At 41.6% G+C, this 21,165-nt stretch overlaps 1 protein-coding gene across 8 annotated transcripts in view; it reads left to right on the forward strand.

The window, feature by feature from the left end:
• Positions 1–21,165, forward strand: part of Unc79 (unc-79 homolog, NALCN channel complex subunit) — a 236,261-nt gene that overhangs the window by 28,328 nt on the left and 186,768 nt on the right. For 3 of the 8 annotated variants that reach the window (XM_029484463.1, XM_029484460.1, XM_029484461.1), the window contains exons 1-3: positions 11,271–12,706; positions 13,404–13,524; positions 20,532–20,677. In XM_029484463.1, the coding sequence (XP_029340323.1) occupies positions 12,604–12,706; positions 13,404–13,524; positions 20,532–20,677 (370 nt within the window). In that variant the 5' untranslated portion in view covers positions 11,271–12,603. Of the gene's footprint in view, positions 1–11,270; positions 12,707–13,403; positions 13,525–20,372; positions 20,678–21,165 lie in introns of those variants that run through there. The other 5 variants (XM_029484459.1, XM_029484462.1, XM_021178827.2 and 2 more) reach the window with 3 other exon arrangements.

Raw genomic sequence — 21,165 nt, forward strand, 5'->3', positions numbered from 1 at the left:
ATGTATACATATATATGTATATATGTATGTATGTATGTATGTATCCTTCCTTACATTTATTTATAAGGATATGTATATATGTGTATATGTATATATCCTCACACTGTATGCAAGTGACCTTTTCGCATGATAAATGACATTCAGGTTGCAGTCATAATTCAGACACCTTCCCCCTCCCCCCCCTGCCCCCCGCAGGTCTAGTGTCATCTCATCTTCTAAGACTAACTTAAGAATCATCTCTTCAGAGAGCGGGTCCCAAAGTCACTCTGTGCAGAAGAGATACCTTCACTTTGTCTTCAGTCTCTGTTTTAGCCCCTTAGATATTTCTTTATAGACCTTTAAAAACACTGTCTTGTTTTTATTCATGTCTTGTTCTTTTCTAGCTGTGCATGAGGTTGAAGGTGAGGGTTGTCTTGTGTACGGTTGAACCTTGATGGACGCTTGCTGCCCGAGTGAAAGAACAAATTGTATGTGGAAGGCATGCATTTTTAAAACTGACAACAATTTCCTCAGTTTTATTATCTTTAAAAAAAAAAATAAGGATGGAGAAATAAAGCCAGTGCCTGCCTCAATAGAATTGTCTTGAGATGTACAAGAGTCAAATGGGCAAAGTGCTCCAGACACTGCCTGGTACATAGGGATGCTACAGAAATGCTTATGTTTCTTAAAAATGGTCCCCAATGAGCTGGGCTCTTCTATTTAATAGGTGTTCAATTTTGGTTGAGTGAATCTCCCTGCAGGATGGTGTGTGGTAGTTGTGAATGTTGTATTATCTGCTCTGAATCATGGCACATCTGAATTTTAACTCCAGACTGATCGTGGCTCTCCACTTGGACTTGGGCATTGTCATGGAAGATAGCTTGCTTCCACAGGAAAGTGGGATCCCACATATGCCCAGTGGTTGTCCACATGGCCAGGTGTTGGCGGACTATGGTGGCTGCAGTTCATGTTCTTATTTAGACAATTTGGGAAGCTCTTATCTTCTTAGGGAGCAGAGCTGATTTTCAGCAGTGTCATTTTTCCTTTGAAAGCCAATGATACGCAAGGGTGGCCTTCATTTCTCTCCTGTCCATCATGCTGGGGAAGTGAAGGCAGCAGAAGCCTGAAGCATCTGGTCATGTTGTGTTCACATCAGGAAGCAGAGGCATGAACGCTGGGCTGCTCAGCCCCCTCTCCACTTATAGACCCCAGGTTCCCCTGCCCTAGGAACAGTCTTAGCCACAACTAAGACCTGGGTCTTCCCACCAGCATTAATTTAATCAACATTATCTCTCACAAACATGCTTACCATCTAGGTGGCTCTATTTTTTTTTTTTTAATCAAGCTTGCTCTAACCCTGACAATGGTTAGCAATTCATATTTTTTTCTTGACTATTTAACCTTGTTGTAGAAATGTAAAGAATGTCAGTATTATGTTATCTCTGAAGTGAATTTTTTCCCCTTAGATTTATTTATTTTATGTATGTGAGTACATTGTAGCTGTCTTCAGAAGAGGGTGTCAGATCTCATTGCAGATGGTTGTGAGCCACCATGTCATTGCTGGGAATTGAACTCAGGATCTCTGGAAGAGCAATTCAGTGCTCTTAACCACTGAGCCATCTCTATAGTCTGAGATTAGAGCATCTTGTTGTGTCTGTTCAATAAATCTGCAGTTGTGGATTTGAGCTGTTATGGATAGACCGGTAGTAGCTCTTGTCTTTTCTCCCACGAAACCTCAAGCATGGTATTCAGGTGTCTTGTCACATCACTTAGGGGCTACAATGGTTGAGTCTCGTGATGCTTTGAAAGGTGGTTAGAAACAGGGCTTCAGATTCCTTCAGGGTGAAATTTTGAGCTGTGGAAGCTGCCCAGTCACTTTCAAACCAAGTGCCATAATCTAGTCCTGTTGTGTTAGATGGGATGGGAACCTGTTCCTTTCAGCGCTCCCTGACCATCAACCCTCTGGTCTAAGGAAACGCATCTCCTGAATTACTCTCTCCACCATACAGAGAGGTAAATCTGACTCACAGAGTTCTTAGTTCAAGCCCCTCCTGACCAGCAGAGCACCAGGCACTGACTTAGCAACCTTGAGTAAGTGGCTCGTCCCTCTCTAATTGCAAATGTCTTGTTTCCAGCAAGGGGGATGTTTCTGTGTTTATGTTTCTCCCCCCATATGACAAGAGGTTCATTTATGACTTACAGATTCATATGTGAAAGCTCCCTGTGTGGCTTTAATCAGCTGCAGTGGGCCATAGCTGGTTCTAGCATCTCTTACTAGGTGGTCACGGCTCTCTGGTTTACATCTCTTGCCACTTCAGGGTAACCCACTGAGCTCTGTCAACTACAGTCTTCTCACTGGAAATGTGGGAGTAAGAAAGTCATTGTTTTCATGTTTACTAGCATTGTGCAGTGCACATCAGAATTGAGAACTATCGTTGCACTTTTCTGTGACCTTCTAGAGGACGGGGTGGGGGTGGGGCTGTGCATCAGTAATTGTTGCTTTGCTAGCACCTCAAAGTTTTTAGTTAATCAATGTCTGTTAAATGAATGAGTACAGTCAGGTCTTCTACTTTATATTTGCTTTGCTGTGTAATGTTTAAATCTCCCTAAACTTCCAATGTATTCTTCTTAGTTTTACACCTTAAGTGCTCAAAACCTAACTGAACAATGTTTGTGGGAATAGTTTGAAGAATGTCAACAATTAAACAAACACAGTGTTTTGGGGTGGTGGTGGGGGCTGGAGTTCTTTGATGAGGATGTTCTTTGTTGGCCTTTCTTGTCTGCCGAATGTGCCAGGTAGAGCTGGCCACCTGGAACTTAAATGGACTGAAGAATATGTGTGTGAGGGTCTGGAGGAGCCTGATGAGGTGGTGTGTGGCATCTGACATCTTTGGACTGCTTGGGCTGTCTGTTTGCCGGGCTGTCTGTCTGTCTGTCTCTCTGTCTCCTTTGCCCTTACTCTTCCTGCATACCTTTTGTGAGGGTTTGCTTTTCAGCAAGGGTGACCTTCCTTGAAGGGGGCAGTGGCATTCTTTGATCCAGGATTTGCCCAGGACCCTGCATCCCCAGAAGAGTTCTCAGGCAATGATTTGTGGCTTTGTTTCTCCTTCCATTTTAATATTTGAATATCTTCACTATTAATGACATTTGTGTATTCTCTTCTATTTAAAGGGCAGAACTAATACCTAGGGAAGGGGAAGGAAGGGAGGGGGAAGGTCTGTAGTAGCCAATTAGAACTGTAACATTCTTTTATTGTATGCCAGTCACTGTGCTGCTGAATTGCTGCATGCAACCCCTGAGATAAAAAACAATTGCCCTCATTGTATAGATAAGGGAATTAGCACTGACTGAAGTTCATTGCCTTGTCCTCGTTTTCACAGCTAGTACACAGGGAGCCAGAATTCAAGCGAAAACTGGTATCTACTTGCTTTTCTCCTTACCATGATAGAATAGCTGACAAAAGCTACTCAAGGGAGGGGAGATTTATTTTGGCTTCTGGTTTAAAATGAACCCCAGGTCATCATGGCAGGAAATGCAAAGTGACTGGTTTGGTTGTTGGCAGCTAGTGTGCACAGGGAAGGCATGTCACAGATATAAGACTGGAAGGTTGAGAGTATAGGAAAGGAGTCAGGGGCATGTGTCCCTTCCAAAGGCCACCTCTGGGGTCCCAGTTCCACCAGTCAGACTCCTCTTCCAAAGAGCTGCTGCAGCCTGGGAAGCAAGTGTTCAAACTATGAGCCTGTAGCTAGGCAGGGTGGTGCATGCAGAAGTGGCTAGTCTGCTCTGCATGGTAGGTACCAGGACAACCAGGTTGCACAGTGAAACCTTATTTATCACAAACAAGCAAGCAAGCAAGCAAGCAAACAAACCAATCAAAGCCCAGGGAGGGGCATTCAAGCCATAGCATTCTGCCCTGGTCCCCAAAATGCATCCAGTGACAACTTCAGAAATACACAAAATCTTCACACTCCCAAACTGTGTAAAAGTCCCTGCAAAAATAAGCAAATAAAACACTCAAACACACATCCCATACTTCTAAGTGTATAATGGCGCAGAGTCAACCCAGCACTCCTGTTACAAAAGGAAGATATTGGAGCATAGCTGGGAAACATGGGGTTAAAGCAAGACTGGAGTCCACCCAGCAGGGCACACAGATCTGCAACCTGGAGGATGCATGCTCAGCATGAAGCATGTGGTGTATTGATGTGCAGCTCAGTGGACTGGGGTAGCCCTGCTCCTGAGCCTGGCCATTAGCAGCACACACGAGCTGTATCTTGGGGGAGGCGCATCACCCCCCATTATTTAATTCAGATCACGTCCATACTCCCAAATAGTGATGGATTTAGGGGTTTTGTGGAGAAAGTGGTCCTTGTGATGAGTACCAGGAAGAGGGGACAGAAAACCTTTGCTATATCCACAATTTAACTCCAATTCTCGAAAGGACTAGAAACTTAAAACTGCTTCGTTTGTACTGAGTTGTGTGTTACGTTCACTTGTTTATGCAGCAAATGTATATTCAGAACCAGACACTTACAATATGCCGCGTGTACAGTATTAAAAGTGATGCTCCTGGTAGTCCAGTGTGGAGACAGCTATTGAGTTATTGGCCACATCGTGCAGTGGTACATGCCAGAGAGGAGCCTGGGACTGTGAATGTTCAGATAACTTCAGCAATGTGGATGTGTGCTAGGGTAGGTTAGCTGTCTACAGGAGACATGGTTGACCTGAGACTTGGGGAATTCTTTTGGGAGCCTCCATGCAGAGAGGTAGAGATTGCATTTCTGAACAGAACAGTGTTTAAGGAAGATGGTCACGTGGGCTTTTCCCAGTTAGGATGGCTAGGGTGAGACGTATAGGTAGAGAGAGGGAGAGGAGGCTTGGCTCCTGAGCAGGGAACTATTCTTCCTGGCTTCATATGTTAATGGAATTTCAATGAACTGAAAATGAAAAACATTTGAATTCTGGAGAGACTGCTGTGGATGCCATACTGAAAAAGGATCAGGGTGCAATCAGACAGATTATTATAGCAATTTATCTCAGAAGGAGATTGTGCACATTTAATTCAGGTGATATTGTGAGGAGGGAGAAGCAAATAGATCTTGAGAGATGATTTCATGTTAGAACCAATACGACTACTAAATAATCCCATTTCTATTAATACAAAACAAGTAAATAAAGACAGATATGCAGCGATAATTAAGGCAGACATCCTATTCTGTAACCTAAGCTTGACCAAGAAGACAATAAGATATCAGACACAGTTTTTGCTTAAACCCCTGCGGTGATTCTAGCAATCTGATCTGAGAACTATGTCTGATACTTTTTACTTATGTTTATAGTTTCTTTTAAAAATGTTTAACACTTATTTACTTGTTTATTTAGTCTGTATTTTTGAGTATGTGCATGTGTGTGCCATGGTGCATGTTTGGAAGCCAGTGGACCACCCTGTGGAGTTGGTTTCTGTCTTTCTTCCCAGCTGGATATGGGGTCTGGGGATCAAACAGGTCTTAGGCATGATGGCAAGTGCCTTTACCCACTGAGCAATCCTGCTAGCCCGCTGTCTGTCATTCCTTAAGGAAATATTAAACTGACAAGAAGATAGTTTAAAAGGGGACCATGCCAAATCTGTTAGTGAGTTTATACAGTACAAGAAGGAACTGATTAAAATTAAGGTAGAATCAGAATGCAGACTGTCAGGGTTACAACATTAATAACAAAGATTGGCAAAGATTGTACTGGAAATGCTATTTTAATTCTCATTTGGTTCGAACCAAACAACATGAAACAAGAATTCCCCCAAGTCAAGATATTAAGTGGCTTGTGGTAATACATAGCTGTAGATGGGAACCCATAGACCATCTAGGGCTCTTTGTAGGATATCATGAAACTCCATGACACTCAGCCTGTTAGAACAAGAATCGCTAGTCAGAAAAAAACCAGAGTGAGTATTCGAATATAACAAAGAACTTATAAAACATTTGAAATATGTATCAAGAGATTTTTTTTTAAGTTCTGTTGGAACAAGGGAAAGAAATTAACCATGAAAAAGAATACTGCATTCTTTATGTAATTTACATAATAAATTGTACATGGAAGTAATTTGTACAAAAAATAGCAGAACATTCAAAGAATTTGGAGAATGTGCAGGATACAGAATCGTCGACATTTAAGCCACTGCTACTGCTGACCGTCTGCCGTGTGCACATTCTGAGGGATTTACAATGAAAAGTGAGGGCAGGCCTGTCTTCAAGGACCTAGAGGTGTTTGGGAAAATGAATTTGCAAACATGAAGCTAACTGGTGTCATCCAGATCAGCTTACAGCTACTGACTTACGCGTGTAATGAGGCGACTCCATTAGAGAGGGGCACTCTGCATGCTTAGACAAGGAGCAATTGATAATGTCTAGTTAATTAGACGGCTCCAGGAATGATGGAAAAGAGTCTTAAGAGCTGGTGATGTGGTCTTAAGGTGGATTCCGAAGGATGAAAGTCACTTGAGTTTTCAAGGAAAGGATAGACTAGTGAAGTAGAGGTATTGAGCTGTGTGTTTCTGAAATATATATTGGAAATTTAGTCTAATAGCTCATCTGCCTGCTATAGTGTTCTTTAATGGGGTATTGAAAACAAGAAGGATTAGGGGAATATTATTTCATGCATATCCATTGAATGTATCCCCCCCCCCCCAAACACTAAAAGCAGTTAGAGAACACGGTGGTCTGTGGAAAAGCATGGCTCCGGACCTGCTAAGTGACCAGTTCTACAGAGCTCTGTGGCCAAGGGCAGATCACTTACTTCTGGGGTGCTTTGGTTTAGTAAACTGTAAATGGGAAGTGATGTAACACAAAACCTTTTAACACACACACACTCACACACATAATTGTCGATACTCAGTGATGTTATTATCAATGCTAATGATGTTTACATCTTTCTAAAGAACATTTTATCAAGTATCTCAAAAAGCTTTATTTGTTCTTTTAAAGCAATTTGTTTTTGTTTTGTTTTGTTTTATTATTTTATTTTATTTTGATTCATGCGGCTCTGGGTGACCATACACTTGCTATGTAGGATGGTCTTATGTGTACCAGGGTTTTATTTGTGTGCCTTTCAGGGGGAGGGCAGACGACAGTGTCAGATCTGCTGGAACTGGAGTTACAGATAGTTGTGAGCTGTCCCATAGGTGCTGGGAATTGAACCCAGGTCTTCTGGAAGAGTAGCCAGTGCTCTTAACCACTGAGCCAACCTCCAGCCCTGATCATGAACCCTTAATTCTGCTGTTGGCTCCTTTCAAGTGCTGGAATTATAGGTACACACTACCATAGCTTACCTCCCCAAACCATTCCAAAATATTTCATATTTGTGTATTTCATATTGTCTACATTGAAAATTGATTATAAGGAAGTACAAAGCGATGCTCAGGTATTAAGGGGGCATTCTTTTGCAGCATGAGAGACTTACTTTATTTTAAAATTATGTGTATATGTATATGTCACATGTGTGTAGGTGCCTGAGGAGAGCAGAAGAGGGCATCAGATACCTTGGCTCTGGAATTAGAGACAAGCTTCCTGCTGTGGGGGGCGGGGAACCCAGCTCATGTCCTTTGCAAGAGCAGTGTTGGCTGGCATCCAGCATCCAGCTCCTTTATTGCCTTGCACGAAGAGTGGACCCATCCCAAGCCTCACAAACATCAACAGATGATTGGTGAAATAAATTACAATTTACTTTAAAAAAGAAGTTACAGAGTAATTGAAATGATGCAGAAATCTACTTCTGATGTATGGGGAAAATGAATTCTGAAATTATATATATAATATATACATATACATACACACACATATATAGATATTCATATATTCAAGAAGGCTTACACACTGAAATGTTGTGTATGGTTGAACAGCAGCCTTTATCTGATTTTATACTCTTCATTGTGCTCATCTGATTATTTTTCTTAACTTTTTTGATAGCCTTGAAAAATCAAACATTTGAAAATAGTTCTGGATCATTTTGAACACACTTAGTGACATAGGAACATGTCTAAGGTTAAAAAGCATATTTGAAACTTGTGTGTTATACAATCCTGGTTTTGTTGAAACAGTTTATGTCTACAACTGAGTTTTTCTTCTGTGTTTTGTTTCCTAAAAACAAAAGAGCATAGCGAAGCATCTAAGAAGTAAAGCAGCCGAGAGCAGAGGTTGGATTAGGGCGTGCTCAGTGAAACCGAGTGCCTTCTTTGTGAGATAAACCGTCTCTTACAGCCGTTTTTGGTTTTGCTCATTTTCATTTGCTTTGGCAATTGGTTTTCTGGATTGTAAAGGACACAGAGTTTAATGGCTGAAAATAGCCACTGTCTTGCTGACCACCTCTTCGTTTCTCCCCTTTATCGGAGCTCTGCACCCGCAGTCCTTACAAGGCCCTGGGGCTCTGCAGTGGTGAGCATGTACGAGGTTTTTGGCGCATGCCCACTTGGAAGAGGCAGCGAGCGCTCATTTGAACAAACATACAATTACAAGTTGTGTTAGCCATTGGGGGGAAATACCTTAATTCATGTATTATATAGAGAAGAATGGATCAGGGGATAAGTTCAGATGGGAACACTGGCAAAGGCCTCTATGAGAAAGTGGTATGTAAAGCCACCTCTGGGTGCAAATGGACATGAGACACTCAGGAGAATCTGGAAGATGAGCTGGGAAGCGTCCCGAGTCTGTCTGGAGATGGTGGCAAGCCATGGAGGAGGAAGGAGGAAGGAGGAAGGAGGAAGGAGGAAGGAGGAAGCAGGAAGGAGGAAGGAGGAAGGAGGAAGGAGGAAGGAGGAAGGAGGAAGATACTTCGGATGTATCTGTTGGTGGCTGTGTTTCTAGATTGTGATGGATTAGGTCGGAGGTAGACAGTAGGAGGAACTTGATAGATCACATAGGTGGTAGCGGGGTTTTATTTGAGGGCGGGTGGGGAGGGAAGGATTATTTAGCATTGGATGGGTTTACTCTGAGGTCCCTGTCAGATTCCTCAGTGGAAAAAAATTGATAGGAGGTCTATTGTTCATGTGACATAAGCATTTGCAATGGAGACGTGAGTGTCAGACTATTTGGTCCATGGATGGAAGTGGCAGCTCCACAAGTGGATGGGATTGCTTAGGGAGAGAAAATGAGGGCCAGTGGTTGAGTCCTGATGATTTTCAAAATTCTAGAAGCATTGAGGTGGCAAAGCACTCTTGGAAGGATGTTTCTCAACAGTAGAAGTCTTGGGGAACATGACGTTGGGGAAACCAAGGGAAGAGAGTTTGGAAAAAAGTGGGACTGGCTGTATGGGAGAGCTGAAAGGGTTAGTCATGCCATGGGTGACTGGGAAGTGTCATTGGATGTGACACTCTGGGTGCTGTAGAGAGAGAGAGGGTTGCCACAAAACCAGATCCAGGGCAGTAGTGACAGTGGGAGCCAGATGGGGTGAGTGAGAGGACTTGGGGAGTGGGGAGAGAGATGGAGGACACTTCCCTCTGACAAAGGAGATTTTAGTTAATGACGGTGTCTTAATAAAGAAGGAAAGATGACTGGTGTGTGTGTGTGGGGGGGGGGGACTGGTGGTGGATGGCGGGCTCTCATGGTGAACTTGGTGCTTGGTAGCAGGAGGAATGAGACACAAGTCAGCTCGTGTTATCTACTGCAAGTGAATATGTTCTGGGCGCTGTGCTAAGTGGCTGTGAACTGACTTTCGGACGTGATCCTCTCCGTCTTACAGATGAGGGAACCAAGGTTTAGAAGAGAGGAGCAGGAAGTCTTAATTCAGGGCTCACACCTTTCTTTCTTTCACTTCGGGACTTTCCTCTGTGATGGTGTATTCAATTTCTCCAGCTGCCACGAAGCACCACAGATGGATCTGCTAAAACAGCAGACATTTATTTTCTCACAGTTCTGAAGACTTTCAGTTCAAGATCAAGGTGTTGGCAGACTTGCTTTCTCCTGAGGCCTCTTTCCTCGCCTCACAGATGGTCACTTTCTCACCTGTCCTCTCTCGGCCTTTCCTCTCCCATCCCCCATTCCTGATGTCGCCTGTGTCCTAATCTTCTTACAAGGACAGAAGGAAGATGGTATTCAAAGAACACATTGCTGTAATGGCTTCATTTGAACCTGGTCACCTCTTTTAAAGGCCTTATCTCCAGCTACACTCACCTTTTGAGGTTAGAATTTCAATTTTGAATTTGAAGGGATGCGATTTATGACAGATGACTTCCTACGAAGTAAGGCTTGGTCAGGTCACAGAGAACGTTCTGAAAATGTAACTTGAGCAGAATAGAGTGGGAGACTGCTGGACATGTGTGGTCCTGAGATCAGTTGTGTTTGGAGATGATTCACACACATTCAGTCTGCCAGTGATTGGAGTCTGCAGTAACAGTGCAGTACATGTGTGGGGTTAAGAGCAAGACTTCTGAGCTTTGATGAGGCATTGGGTCCTCCTGGGATTATGAGCCAGCCAAAGCATCCTCTCTTCTGTACAAGGTTGAAATGCAAATGAGCTTTAGTTATATCTTCAGTACAATTACAGGTTACTACTTGTCAGAGATGTTTCTGATCATTTCCCTTCCTCTTCCTCCTCCTCCTCTTCATCTTCATCTTTTTTTTAAGTGCATGGGTGTTTTGCCCAAATGTATGTAAGTGCATCATGTATGTGCCTAGTGCTCATGGAGGCCAGAAGAGGGCATCAGATTCCCTGGCACTGGAGATATAGATGGTTGTGAGTGGCCATGTGAATGCTTGGAATCAAAACCAAGTCCTCTGGGAGAGTGGCCAGGGCTTTTAATTGCTGAGTCATCTCTCCAGTGCCCTTATTATTTTCAAGTAGTTGAAGAGAAATCTACAAGGGCTGGAAATTTGTTGGCCTTCCCAATATAGAAAGTAATTTGACCATTTCCTGACCTGTCCTGTAAACTGTCTTTCATGATTTCGAATTTGTTCGTCTTTACCCTTTTCTTTCTTCTTTTACCTTCATTTACTGGTAACTTCCTGGGTATTTATTAGGTATCTAGAATCTAAGAATATAAGCATCCATATATATATATATATATATACATATATGTGTACATATACATATATATGTACACATACACACACACACACATATATATACATATATATATATATATATATGTATATATATACACACACAGAGACACACACACACAGAAAGAGAGAGAGAGAGAGAACCAAGTGCTAAAGCTGTTCTTAAGTAACTGTTGGGTACCCACTCAGCATTAGGCAATGTCTTAAGACTGGGATGGAAATATAAATAAGATGCCTTTCAACATTCACAATTTTGTATAGAAAAATAAACAGGTGAGTGAATAGAGATGGTGCTATGTGAATATGTAAACTATGCAAAGATCTCAAAGGAGGAAGTGGCCGTAGTGTCTGCTTTCCCCTGCGTGTTTGGAAACTCATTGAAAGGAGCTATTACTGCATCTTAACGAAAGTCTCTATAAAAAGAACATCCATTCATCTCATAAACTCGTTTGAATGCTTGCAATCATTGTGTAATGATGGCTTTAAAGCTCTCAAATTATGAGTAAGCCATTGAGTTGGGGGATCTTTGACTTTTCGCCTTATTTCAGCTTATTGTCCACATCCCGAACTATCAACTTCCTTTATAGGATGAATGATATTAGTAGAAGGATGAATGATATTCCTGAAATTCTCCACAGAGACCTGACGAGTATTAAAACCTGAGAAAAGTCACAGTAATAAAATATCATTGTGATAATAGAAAGTATAAGCTGGTCTGGCACATATATCAGATATTGGGAGCTTAGACCTATTCATTAACATGAGTGTTTCTTGTAATGTCATTATTAAAGTTATGATGCATGACAGGTCAAAGACATTTGGAAGAAAATGGATTTTTGTTGATTATGTAATTGATATATTTTCTGGTATTACCTATTTATAGTTTATCTCAGAAAATTTGTTTATAACCAAATTCTGTGGGTTAAGTGAAATAATAGATATTAAAGTTATCACTGTCTTTGGAGATGATGATAGAGGCCATCTATCTGCAATGTGAACTTATTTGGTTGGGAAAATGCTGAGAAGCAGAAAGGAGGAAGGGCAAGTGTGAGCCATGGAACCTGTAGACTTCAGATGAGCGATTAGCCCAACAACAGCTGACAATTGTTTTGATGTTGTATAATGAATATTTACTGTGTGCATGCTGGCTTAATCGCAGAACTGTCAGAGTGGAAAAAGCACTGGATCAGAAGTCAGGAGAGCTAATCGCTACCCACCCCGTGTGCCTCCTTTTCCCACCTTTAAGATGAAATGGTAGAGGGAAAGGGCTCTAAGGTTCTCCCTGCTCTGATACTTACTGTTCTGTGGTTCTCCGCTGCACACCTGTCAAAAGCATTTTGACTTTCTTTAAGTTGCTTAAGCCAGCGTTTCGGTTAGATGCATCCAGGAGCTTATTCCCACTGGCTGTTGGGAACAGCAAAACCTTGCTTCTCCGGGACTTGATATGTCTTCTGCTAACCGCTGACAGTGAGCCATACCAGCTAAAAGGCTCCCTGGGTAGCCTTAAAGATTGAAAGGACAAACGGACATTATTGAGAACTCTGTGGAAGAGGAGACCAGAGAGACGTTGATCATCATGGCTCCTTGGGATTTGCAAAGAGGAATGACTAGAGCTGGGCCATTCACTACAGCCAGGTCAAAGGTCAGGTCAGGAATGTGGACAATGCTGGTGACTCCAGGTAGGTGTAGGAGGGTAAATACACATGTTTAGTCCCTCCTGTCTTGAGACTGGGAAGCCAAGCTCAGAAAGCTATTAGGATGGTTCCTAATATATGCAATTCATTGGAAGAAAAATGTGATCTTTATTGTTTGTGTTTTTATTACAACATAGTCATTGTGTTCTGCCTTGATACTCAACAAGTGAAGATATTTTCACCACAGTCATGCAGCTAAGCCTTCGTTAAACTCACTTTCATAATCACTACTGAGCTAAAGAGAACCTGATTTTAATTGATGCCATTGCACAGTGGACACCCAACTTTTTGGGTGTTTTAGAGTGTCAAGTTTTTTTTCCTTCATATTAGCTATAACTCTCTAGTGACAGAGGTTTACATTTATTATTATTTTGCTAAGAGGAAGCTACTCTGTAGATAACTAGGAAGAGATTAGAATAGTGCTCTCCCTAGTGATTGAAAAGGAGCAGACCGTTCGTGTAGGGATATCAAGCCACAAAGCTAAAAATAAGTTTACATTGGAATTCAGTTGTAAGTGTTTTGTATTAGGGTTTCTATCATGGAATTCCAGGAAAATTTACATGTGTTTTAAAAAAGTATGGATTGAGTTCTTGTTTGTAGTTATTCGCTGTGTGTTTGATACATATTACAAGAAGGTCCTTCTTTTTTTTTCTTCTTTTTTTTCTTTTTTGCTTTTATCTAGTTGCTTCCAAGATCCGGTACTTGCAGGAATATCATAACCGAGTTCTCCACAACATTTATCCCGTACCATCAGGAACAGATATTGCAAACACCCTGAAGTACTTTTCTCAGACCTTGTTAAGGTAAGCCTTACATACCCTTGACTTTGAGAGACTTTATTAGATAGTACTGCTGAATTTATTGGGACCTAATTTCACACTGAATTGAAAGTCTTAAAAGGCCTTAGTTTTCTGGTGCTCTGACAGAAGAGTCTGGACTCCAGTCCTCTGACTGTGTCTAGCATATCAGATCCAGCTTACCTGGAAGCGAGGAGGCTGTAGCCTGCCTCCTCAGTTGTGTGTTCTTTCAGGAGACCTACAGATGCTTAAAAAAAAAGTCATATGTTTGACATGAAGAGCATAAGGTTAAGGAGTGCAATTAGGGTCTTTAAAATTGAGAGTGAGAAGCCCTTTGAGTTTAAAGGAAATAGAGAGTTTCATGGCGCTTTAGGTTTGTTGCTAATACATCTTGGTTCTCTGATTGGTACTGTAACAGGCAGTTGCTTCCATCCTATACATCACAACTGATTTTAGGTCTAAGGAAAACAAGGGAGCAACAGCTCGGGAGCTCTCTTTACTCTGTCTGCTTTTACTACAGGACAGAGGGCCATTCCCCTTCACCCTTGCTACTGATGCAGACAAGCAAAGATGAATCCTTTTCCAGCAGCATAGCTGTCTCTGACAAACAATGTTGAATTGTGAATATTTTACTGACCATTACACTCCAGGGCTTGGTTTCCCCATTGCCACAGGTCCTCTGTGAATCTGCTTCTGGAACTTGCTGCCTTCTCTGGCCTCTAGACAGCAGCAGGAGTTCTGAAAATCAGGTATGGGAGGACACACTTTGGAGTGACTGTAGTGGAACCAGAGGTTTCCATGGTCTGTCACTTTCTGTCCTCGGACAGGCTGACCATAGACAGAGAGAAATATCCTGTGCACAGCCAGTTGCTGGTCTTCTGCATCAAGATCTACCATTCATCTCTGGATATCTTCTCATCTCTAGAGTCTTTACCATCTCTGTTCTAGTGCGAAGGGATTCTATTTGTCAGGTTCATGATGTCTGTCAGGCATTCATTCACAGTTGGTTTAAGACCTAGGGCAGGCCATTTCCCCATTTCAAAGAGAACAGAATAGTTAACCAGGTTTCCATGGAATAATCAGGTGACTGTGTGAACAGAGGCATCCTATTCCATTGTCTCCATTTTCCTTTTGCTTCTGAGGTTGGGAACCTCACAGAGATACTCTCTCCTATAGGGGAACCCAAAACTAGAGATGCGTTCCTGGTAGGGAACATGTTAGATTCCACTTGTGAAGAAATTGTGACATTTCTGTTGGCTTCAGAGCTTAGCACTCACGGTGTTGCAACTGTGCCAATAAGTTAAGAAATTTAGGATACTGTTTTAAGTTATGTATACCAGTCATGAGGGTTCTGCTTTGGTCATTAAGATGCGGTTATGATGACAGCATCTTCATGATGAAACCGATGTTAGGGTCGTCTCTTCAAATGGCTATTATTGTAACCAAGCATGGTCCGTCCACCTTAAAGGAGAGTCAATTTCAACAGCTGCTAATGGTGACAGTGGCGATGGCTGTCATCACCCTAGCAATGTTATGTTTTGGTACCTCTATTTCTTCACATCAAGTTCTTCTCCGAACTCTTTGAGTGTGGCATTTCTTTTAACCGCCTGTAATTAGATAAAGGTACAACTGTACACATTTCACAGATAGTAAAACTAAGTTACAAGAGCGGTCAGTAAGTTGCTCAATGTTACATATGTAGCAGTATTGGAGTCATTAGGTCACTGGTGATCCTAATCCACAGCACACACCATTACACCTGTGCCATGCTGCTGTTTCCTAGTCACTGTCACACAGCAGGGACACTTCTTAGTAAAAACTTGATCTGGCCTTTGGGTACACCGATGTCTATTATAAAGTCCATGGAGTGGCTTTGGTTGTCTGTGAAATCAAGGGAAGAAAGGGAATGTGTAGTGTATAGATTTGCCATTGATTCAGAATTTTTGTTAAACGGATCTCAGCTCAGGTACAGCAGTTTCCAGCTGTCTCAGTTCCACCTCACGCTCACGAGGTAGCTTCAGGTGGTGGATCAGAGGAGGGCTGGCAGACTCTGTCACTAACTACGTAGTGCGCATGTGCACAAGACATTGAGGCATGTAGTGTATCTCAGGTGGGACTTGAATAGAAATATTTACAGGTCAACTATTTGGTCTAAACCCTATGAATTTTCAATCTTCTCTGTGTCTACTGAAGCTTCTTTTTCCAAAAAAAACCAAAAAAACAAAAAAACAAAAAAACAAAACCCCAAAACAAAAACAACAAAACAAAACAAAATACCAAAACACCAAAAACCAAAAACCAAAAACCAGGAGCTGAAGGAGTCTGCAACCCTATAGGTGGAACAACAATATGAACTAACCAGTACCCCCAGAGCTAGTGTCTCTAGCTGCATATGTAGCAGAAGATGGCCTAGTTGGCCATCATTGGGAAGAGGGGCCCCTTGGTCTTGCAAACTGTATATGCCCCAGTATAGGGGAACGCCAGGGCCAAGAAGTGGGAGTGGGTGGGTTGGGGAGCAGGGCGGGGGGAAGGTATAGGGGACTTTCAGGATAGCATTTGAAATGTAAATGAAGAAAATATCTAATAAAAAAACAAACCCAAAAAACAAAAACAAAAACAAAAAAACAAAACAACAACCCCCCCAAACCCTAGAATTATAAAACTTTTAAATTTAAAACTTTTAACTTTTGTTCTATATATTGAACCATGTTAGAAGCCCTCTGGCAGTTGGTAGTGTCATCCATTCCAATTATATTCAGGTTCCTTCCTCTTAAAAAAGCTAGTTGAAAGTCTAAGTCACATGAGGTGAACTAAGTGGTTCTTTGATTAGACATCTCTACCACAAACAAGGTGGTTCCCTTGGCATTTGTGTAATTTTTACATTTGGAGTCACTCGCTGCCTCCAGAACTCAGGTTCTTGTGGCTTATGTCTGAAATCTCAGACTAGGGAGTTGGAGGCAAGAGGAATAAGGCACGGGGCAGGTCTATGTGGCACCATTTCCCACAATTCAAGCAGCTTCATTTGCATTAAGTGGTTAGGATAACATCCTTAGTACAAGTTTTCTGATGTCTATGCGACTTCAGTGACTTCAGGAAAGCTTTGTATGAATTCAGAAAGGCCGGGATTGGCCTAGATGTTTAGTGTCAATCAGTTTAGTCCACAGGAGGATAGTGATTGCCTGTTACCACGGCTGACTAGAAGATCAGCTGTGGTGTCTGCATAAGATAATTAGCCTGCCAGGGTTCTCTCCATTCTAGTTGCATGAGTCCTCTGTCATATCCAGTGTACTGAGTCCTTGTGCCAGAGCAAGTTTTGTCCTATAATAGGGGATCCATAAATACTCATTGAATTGACTTGTGTGAAATTTCAGCCAGCACAGGAGCTTTCGGGAGCCTTTCCTGTCTCAAGGAGTGACTGAAGGTCCAGGTGACATTACACATTACAAAGAGTTGTGCTCCTCTTAGTGGACAGGGTCCCAAGTCTGGCCGTGGACAGTTTAACAGCGCTTTATCCCAGAGGCTATTTGGCTTGTTTGCTTCTTAGTGTTAGGGGTGGAGATGAAGATCAGCTGGCCTAACCCCATTGGTGCATACAGGTTCACTTCATATAGAAGCATTTTGTGATCACATTTAGGTCATCCAAGGTCTTTAATCTTGCCTTTTACCCAGCTGGATGTTTATGGGTTCCTAGTTTCTTTCCTGTTTCAGACTTGCTGATGGAAACCTTCCTTTGTGTCTCTCTTCTGGTGTTCTTGGAACCGCTAGAGTGTAAATCTTTACATTTGCTACCAACTTGTTAGAAACGTGAATATATTTTAAAAAGAGATTCTAGTCTCAGCCCAATAGTCTTAATTAAATAGGAATTTCTAATCACACACACACACACACACACACACACGCGCACACACACACACAATTTGAAATCCACATGTAGTTTTAGATCCTAGCACAGTCAATTTGTTTAGTGCGTAGATGCAACACACATGTCAAAATTCTTAATTGTGTAGAAAGTTGATTTGATGTATTAATTTGCTGTACAAGAAAGGACTGAGGGCACTCAATCACCTAGCCTACCCGACTAAAGGGGTCTCCTCTCTTCTTGACTATGGAAGCCAGTGCTCACTGGCTTAAGAGGACTTAAAGAGGGAAAGGAAAAGTGAAACTTTGGTGGCAATGTCTGACTCTTCTGACAGAGCATTCCTGATATTCTTTTTGGTTGAATCTATAAATAGACCTTTGGGAAAGAATTTCAAATATGGAAATCTTTGGTCGTCCCCAAGTTAAACAGTTTGGTTGGGGAAATAAGTAATTTTTTTTTCCTCTCTAAGTAAACTTCACGAAACATCATAAAGCCACAGTGCATCGTACATTGATTCATGAGCCCTTCTTGAGTTTTCCCACAAATGAACACATTTCCTCACATTGAGACATGAATGGTAACTTAAAACTGGTTTCATGGATAACTCATTTTCGCCATTTTTTTTTTCTCAACCTCACCCACTTTGGTAAATCTGAAGGCAGGGAAGGAAAGCTTTTCTGTTTCCACGCTGACACTCTTCCCTCGCTGAACGGAGGACACTGTGGTTGCTGTCACCTGGGACTCCCACATGTACAAGAGGGAAAAATATCACAGCAGTAGCCTCCAAAGATATTCACTAGTGCCTGTCACAGTCCACCCAGTTTGGAGCACTAGTGACATAGAGTCAATCACATGTCATATTTCCCCCACCAAGGAGTTGGCCAGACATAAAATATCACACATCTATGATATTCAGTATTTTTTTTCCTGTTTTTTTGAGACAAAGTTTCTCTGTATAGCCCTGGCTGTCCTGGAACTCACTTTGTAGACCAGGCTGGCCAGTATTTTTTTTTTAATTGACTGAGGGATAGTGTTATTTTCTTGAGAAGATGCTGGCAGCTAGCCAACTTATGCCGAAATTTGGGAACCTATATTGACATAGCTATTTTGTGATTGTAAAGGGATTTCAGGAGGATAGACTCCTGTAAGACTGAAAAGAAATGTTGGTGACTGGACTTATCAATAATGCAACATGTAAAGATGGTAATCTGAGGAGAAATTTAGTTTTGTGGGGAACTATAAAGTCTGATGCAAAAAATATTGTTCTTTATAATAGATGTAGGTAGATCGTGAGAGGTGGAATACTTCCAACCCATTGTACAGTGTGAGGTTACAAAGCCCAACATAGCACACACTTAAAAAGGTAAATTAAATCCCTTTTAACAAAAATAAATACAGCAACTCCTACGTTCTTTATTGCTAAGAAGTATTACATAAGTTTTCTGAAATTATCTTTATTATCAATTGTTTTCCCTTGGACACTGGGTAACAGAAGACAGAGGAAATTGAGGTAAATTAGGCACATAGAAAATAAACAGCATGTAGTCATTTCTTTTACATTGTAACATACTTCTGCGCTAAGAGTAAATAAAAAGCAATGTCAACTTGACATAGCAAGCATGCCTACACTAACCAGTTCTTCACGTCACTGTGATACAGTAGCTGCCACACCATTAGCTGAGAATTTAGTAATGGATGCACATGAGTAAGTATAAAACAAGGGCATCTTCCTGAAACGAAGCATTGTGTAACGGATTTCTGTTTTGGCTTAGCAAATAACTGTGCTATAGGAAAGCACTTTGGTGCTGTAGACGTCTTAGTGCATAATGGCTGCCTACTAATAAACAGCATAATCTAATTTTAAAAGCCTAACCATTTGGCTAAGCAGTAGTTACTTTGACTTTTAAACCAACAACTTTCCTGCCTTATAACGTTTACTAACAGTTTCGTAGATTTAAGCGGAGACTAAAAGCAGAACTATTTTAGAGACGATTTTTACTCCCCTTAAACTTTTTTTTTAACTTTCTAAATTATCTTTTCTCTAGTGTTTAGTGAGTTTTGTTGAATAATAAAGTAAGTAACAGTAGTGACATAAGGTCTTGTTCTATGATGTACAGCTTTATAATAGATGATGCTTGCCTAGCTTTTAGAGGTTTTAAGGTAACTATTTAATAAACCACTGTTTGTATTCATAAAATAAAACGTTTCCTCCCTAACATGTCAAATTAAACACACACACACACACACACACACACACACACACACACACACACTACCATTAGTTCACCAACACATTCTATGGGCCATTTACTATATATTATTTTATAGCTTTTCTGATGTAGTTTAGTTAACACTTTAGAAATATGTATTATTTCTAAATTCATATGCCTGTTTAAACTTCATTATCTCAAATGATACTGACAGAATGTCATGAAACAGTATCATAATATACATATAGACATTATTTTGATGCAATAAACATGTGATTTTTAAGAGTTTCTTAATAAACGCACATGTTTATTCTCTGCTAAAACATGTTTCTGCAAGTGCCATACCTATCTTTTGCGAGTTTCTATTTACACGATGAGCTAGTCTTGCCGGCAAGGTTGCTTTGAAAGCTCCCGATGATTAGGAACGAGAGCCCTCGCAGATGAAGCTGAGCTGGCGTTCCTCCAACGAGACCTTCCCTTCACCAAATTGACAAACTGTGAAGCATGGGTTTGGCACTGAAACATGCATTTTTATATTTTTGCTCCTTATAAACCAGATAACACATGAGATGCAATGCAACTTCAACAAAGTCCACCCGTGTTGTTGGCATCTGGAGCACGTCACTGTGCGCCAGCCCTGGCTCTGCAGACTGTGCTGCTGTGGCGATTGCATCTTATGTGGGATGTATCTGGTGTTTTACTATTTGTTTTAGAGTGTCATTTCAATGTAATGTGCTGTTCTTTGTGTCTTTGTTGTCTCTTTTTTTTCTTTGTCCCCCCAACAGCATTTTGTCCCGCACAGGGAAGAAGGAAAACCAAGATGCCTCCAATTTGACAGTGCCCATGACCATGTGTCTTTTTCCCGTGCCATTCCCACTCACCCCATCTCTAAGACCGCAGGTCAGTTCCATCAACCCTACTGTTACTCGCTCCCTCCTTTACAGCGTCCTGCGAGATGCTCCTTCAGAACGCGGCCCGCAAAGTCGTGATGTTCAGTTATCAGACTACCCTTCTTTGGACTACCAAGGCCTCTACGTGACTTTGGTGACTCTCCTGGATCTAGTTCCTTTACTACAGCATGGCCAACATGGTGAGCATTTTTTTTTAATCGAAGACTTTGGAGATGTGCACATGTGTTTATGAATATTTATGATGCCGAGCAGCAGGCTTGGAGAATGTTGTTACTGTCATAAATCTCTTGAAGGGTTTTATGCACTTGAAGCCTTTCTGACGATGAAACTTAATAGTGGTGCTTCCTGTCCTAACATTCCACACTGCCCGGATACCCAGGGTTGTTATCTAGGGGTTTGCACGGGGAGACAATGGACTGGAGACAGGAGGATGTGGCAAGCAGTTCCCCCCCCCCCAGCACTTTATTGTGAGACTCTCTTGTTAAAGCCAGGGTTGAGAAGTAGAGTTTAAAACCTTGCCCCAGAAAAAGGAAGAGGTTGAGCCAGAAGAGCAGGCTCTGATCCTTGGCTGGTTCTGGGAGTTTCAGGGGGCAAATAAAAATTTCTCTCCTGGGACTCATTTTTTTTTTCCTGATAAAAGAAATATCCATGAAGTCTTCCACATTCA

The sequence above is a fragment of the Mus caroli genome, chromosome 12, assembly GCF_900094665.2.
Source record: "Mus caroli chromosome 12, CAROLI_EIJ_v1.1, whole genome shotgun sequence".
In the NCBI taxonomy this organism is placed as follows: domain Eukaryota; kingdom Metazoa; phylum Chordata; class Mammalia; order Rodentia; family Muridae; genus Mus; species Mus caroli.